Source organism: Onychostruthus taczanowskii, unplaced genomic scaffold (genome assembly GCF_017590055.1).
Source record: "Onychostruthus taczanowskii isolate IOZ18803 unplaced genomic scaffold, ASM1759005v1 scaffold777, whole genome shotgun sequence".
NCBI classification, from domain to species: domain Eukaryota; kingdom Metazoa; phylum Chordata; class Aves; order Passeriformes; family Passeridae; genus Onychostruthus; species Onychostruthus taczanowskii.
In genome coordinates this window covers 443-4,981 of record NW_024505638.1, presented here as the reverse complement: position 1 = coordinate 4,981, position 4,539 = coordinate 443, and the positions used below count along the sequence as shown (strand labels likewise).

The following is a 4,539-nucleotide window of genomic DNA, read 5'->3' as shown; positions in this document are numbered from 1 at the left end:
TTTGCTCTCCAGCTGGGAACAGCGGCAGCCAATCAGAGACCGGCACCCGACAGAGGGACCAATCACAGCCCGCCACCCTCCGGCATGGACCAATCAGCACCAGGCACCCGCAGAAAGGACCAATCACAGCGCAGCACCCTCACACAGGGCCCAATCACAGCATGCAACGCCCACCAACAACCAGCAGCCAATCAGGATGGAGCGGGTTTACAGCATCAGCCAATCAGAAAATACATGGTTTACAGCAACAGCCAATCAGGATGGAGATGGTTTAGGGCATCAGCCAATCAGGATGGAGAGGGCCTGATTCACCATTCTCCAACCAATGAGAATTCAGGTAGCCCAACTGAGCAGCCAATCAGGACTGAGATGGTTTGGCCCATCAGCCAATCAGGATTGAAAAGCCATGATCTGGCAGCCAATCAGCAGCAGGATTCACTGGGAAACTCAGCCCCCACCCATTGGCCAATCAGCAATAGGGAGACCCCACCCAGCAGCCAATCAGGAGAGTCTCGTCTTCCATTGGCCAATCAGGAATGCTCTGGCAGCTCTGTCCCCTTCTGGCAGCCAATCAACAAAGAGCTGCCCATGATGGACCAATCAGGAGGGGTGGGATCCAGCCAGGGACCAATCAGCAGAGTGAATCTGCCAGGGAGCCAACCAGCAGCAAGGATGCCCACCAGCCAATCGGGAGAGGGGATCCCCAGCAGGGAGCCAATCAGCAATCAAGAAACCCAGCCAGGGAGCCAATCAGGAAGCAGGGGGCCCATCCGAGGAGCCAATCAGCAGCCAGAGGACCCATCCAGGCAGCCAATCAGGGGTGGGGGGATCCATCCAGGGAATCAATCAGAAGCCAGGAGACCCATCCAGGCAGCCAATCAGCAATCAAGAAACCCAGCCAGGCAGCCAATCAGCAGCCAAGGGACCCATCAAGGTAGCCAATCAGCAGCCAAGAGACCCATCAAGGTAGCCAATCAGCAATCAAGAAACGCAGCCAGGGAGCCAATCAGCAGTGAGGGGACTCATCCAGGCAGCCAATCATCAATCAAGAAACCCATCCAGGGAGCCAATCAGCAGCGAGGGGGCCCATGCAGGCAGCCAATGGGCACTCACGTAGATGCTGGGCGTGGGCGGGTTCAGCTTGTCCCGGGGCAGCTGCTCCCGCGCGTCGATGCGCGGCTTCACCGACTGCGCGGGGCACAGGTAGGACTCGCGGAACGGCCCCTTGAGGCGCGCCTGCCTGCGGGGAGAGACCGGGGGACCCCAAAATCCCAAACATCCCCCCAAAATCCCAAAGATCCCCCTCGGAACGGCCCCTTGAGCCGCGCCTGCCTGCGGGGAGAGACCGGGGGACCCCAAAATCCCAAACATCCCCCCAAAATCCCAAAGATCCCCCTCGGAACGGCCCCTTGAGCCGCGCCTGCCTGCGGGGAGAGACCGGGGGACCCCAAAATCCCAAACATCCCCCCAAAATCCCAAAGATCCCCCTCGGAACGGCCCCTTGAGCCGCGCCTGCCTGCGGGGAGAGACCGGGGGACCCCAAAATCCCAAACATCCCCCCAAAATCCCAAAGATCCCCCTCGGAACGGCCCCTTGAGCCGCGCCTGCCTGCGGGGAGAGACCGGGGGACCCCAAAATCCCAAACATCCCCCCAAAATCCCAAAGATCCCCCTCGGAACGGCCCCTTGAGCCGCGCCTGCCTGCGGGGAGAGACCGGGGGACCCCAAAATCCCAAACATCCCCCCAAAATCCCAAAGATCCCCCTCGGAACGGCCCCTTGAGCCGCGCCTGCCTGCGGGGAGAGACCGGGGGACCCCAAAATCCCAAACATCCCCCCAAAATCCCAAAGATCCCCCTCGGAACGGCCCCTTGAGCCGCGCCTGCCTGCGGGGAGAGACCGGGGGACCCCAAAATCCCAAACATCCCCCCAAAATCCCAAAGATCCCCCTCGGAACGGCCCCTTGAGCCGCGCCTGCCTGCGGGGAGAGACCGGGGGACCCCAAAATCCCAAACATCCCCCCAAAATCCCAAAGATCCCCCTCGGAACGGCCCCTTGAGCCGCGCCTGCCTGCGGGGAGAGACCGGGGGACCCCAAAATCCCAAACATCCCCCCAAAATCCCAAAGATCCCCCTCGGAACGGCCCCTTGAGCCGCGCCTGCCTGCGGGGAGAGACCGGGGGACCCCAAAATCCCAAACATCCCCCCAAAATCCCAAAGATCCCCCTCGGAACGGCCCCTTGAGCCGCGCCTGCCTGCGGGGAGAGACCGGGGGACCCCAAAATCCCAAACATCCCCCCAAAATCCCAAAGATCCCCCTCGGAACGGCCCCTTGAGCCGCGCCTGCCTGCGGGGAGAGACCGGGGGACCCCAAAATCCCAAACATCCCCCCAAAATCCCAAAGATCCCCCTCGGAACGGCCCCTTGAGCCGCGCCTGCCTGCGGGGAGAGACCGGGGGACCCCAAAATCCCAAACATCCCCCCAAAATCCCAAAGATCCCCCTCGGAACGGCCCCTTGAGCCGCGCCTGCCTGCGGGGAGAGACCGGGGGACCCCAAAATCCCAAACATCCCCCCAAAATCCCAAAGATCCCCCTCGGAACGGCCCCTTGAGCCGCGCCTGCCTGCGGGGAGAGACCGGGGGACCCCAAAATCCCAAACATCCCCCCAAAATCCCAAAGATCCCCCTCGGAACGGCCCCTTGAGCCGCGCCTGCCTGCGGGGAGAGACCGGGGGACCCCAAAATCCCAAACATCCCCCCAAAATCCCAAAGATCCCCCTCGGAACGGCCCCTTGAGCCGCGCCTGCCTGCGGGGAGAGACCGGGGGACCCCAAAATCCCAAACATCCCCCCAAAATCCCAAAGATCCCCCTCGGAACGGCCCCTTGAGCCGCGCCTGCCTGCGGGGAGAGACCGGGGGACCCCAAAATCCCAAACATCCCCCCAAAATCCCAAAGATCCCCCTCGGAACGGCCCCTTGAGCCGCGCCTGCCTGCGGGGAGAGACCGGGGGACCCCAAAATCCCAAACATCCCCCCAAAATCCCAAAGATCCCCCTCGGAACGGCCCCTTGAGCCGCGCCTGCCTGCGGGGAGAGACCGGGGGACCCCAAAATCCCAAACATCCCCCCAAAATCCCAAAGATCCCCCTCGGAACGGCCCCTTGAGCCGCGCCTGCCTGCGGGGAGAGACCGGGGGACCCCAAAATCCCAAACATCCCCCCAAAATCCCAAAGATCCCCCTCGGAACGGCCCCTTGAGCCGCGCCTGCCTGCGGGGAGAGACCGGGGGACCCCAAAATCCCAAACATCCCCCCAAAATCCCAAAGATCCCCCTCGGAACGGCCCCTTGAGCCGCGCCTGCCTGCGGGGAGAGACCGGGGGACCCCAAAATCCCAAACATCCCCCCAAAATCCCAAAGATCCCCCTCGGAACGGCCCCTTGAGCCGCGCCTGCCTGCGGGGAGAGACCGGGGGACCCCAAAATCCCAAACATCCCCCCAAAATCCCAAAGATCCCCCTCGGAACGGCCCCTTGAGCCGCGCCTGCCTGCGGGGAGAGACCGGGGGACCCCAAAATCCCAAACATCCCCCCAAAATCCCAAAGATCCTCACCCCAGAACAGTCCAAACCCCCAGAATCACTCAAATCCTGCTACCCGCCCCCCAAATCCCCCCAAAATCCTTGAAATCCTCACCCTGGAACTGCCCAAACACCCAGAATCACCCAAATCCACCTGTGACCCCCCCCAAACCTCTGTGGGACCCCCTAAATCCTTCTGGGACCCCCAAAATGAGCCCTAAAACCCCCCAGAAGCCCCCAAATGAAGCCCAACTCACCCTGTGACCCCTAAATCCTCACCCTGGAACTGCCCAAACACCCAGAATCACCCAAATCCACCTGTGACCCCCCCCAAACCTCTGTGGGACCCCCTAAATCCTTCTGGGACCCCCAAAATGAGCCCTAAGACTCCCCAAACAAACCCCAAACCACCCTGTGACCCCCCCTAAACTTTCGTGGGACCCTCCAATCTCCCCTGTGACCCCCTTAAACCTCAATGGGACCCCCGAAACCCTTCTGGGACCCCCAAAATGAGCCCCCAAATACCCTGTAACTCCCCATGATCCCTCCAAAGAAGCCCCAAACCCCCCAGAAGCCCCCAAATAAAGCCCAAACCATCCTGTGACTCCCCTAAACCTCCATGGGACCCCCCAACCCCTCCTGGCTCCCCCCAAAACCACCCCAAAGACCCCCCCCGGAGCCCCCCACTCACTTGCTGGCCCGCACCACCTCGGCGGCGCTGTGCCGGATCGTCAGCTGAGCCAGGGGCAGCCCCCGGGGCTCGGCCACCTCCGAGGCCACCAAAGCGTCACCGCCGGGCGTCCCCCCGAGCCCGGGGATCCCCCCGGGCCCCCCGGCTCCGCTCTCCACCTTGATCAGGCGGATCTTGAGCTCCTTGGGGGGCCCCTCGCCCAGCGAGCGCAGCTTCAGCAGGTCGGCCGAGCTGACGAAGGCGGGCGGGGGTCCCGCGGGGGCGGCGGGGGCTGGG

At 62.9% G+C, this 4,539-nt stretch overlaps 1 protein-coding gene across 1 annotated transcript in view; it reads right to left on the bottom strand.

The window, feature by feature from the left end:
• Positions 1-4,534, bottom strand: part of LOC121346030 (lysine-specific demethylase 6B-like) — a gene marked incomplete at both ends in the record, with an annotated part of 7,388 nt that extends 2,854 nt beyond the window's left edge. Inside the window, 3 exons of the mRNA XM_041423436.1 lie at positions 6-12; positions 1,114-1,240; positions 4,264-4,534. Coding sequence (XP_041279370.1) covers positions 6-12; positions 1,114-1,240; positions 4,264-4,534 — 405 coding nt within the window. The remainder of the gene's footprint in view (positions 1-5; positions 13-1,113; positions 1,241-4,263) is intronic.
• Between the last annotated feature and the right edge of the window lie 5 nt (positions 4,535-4,539).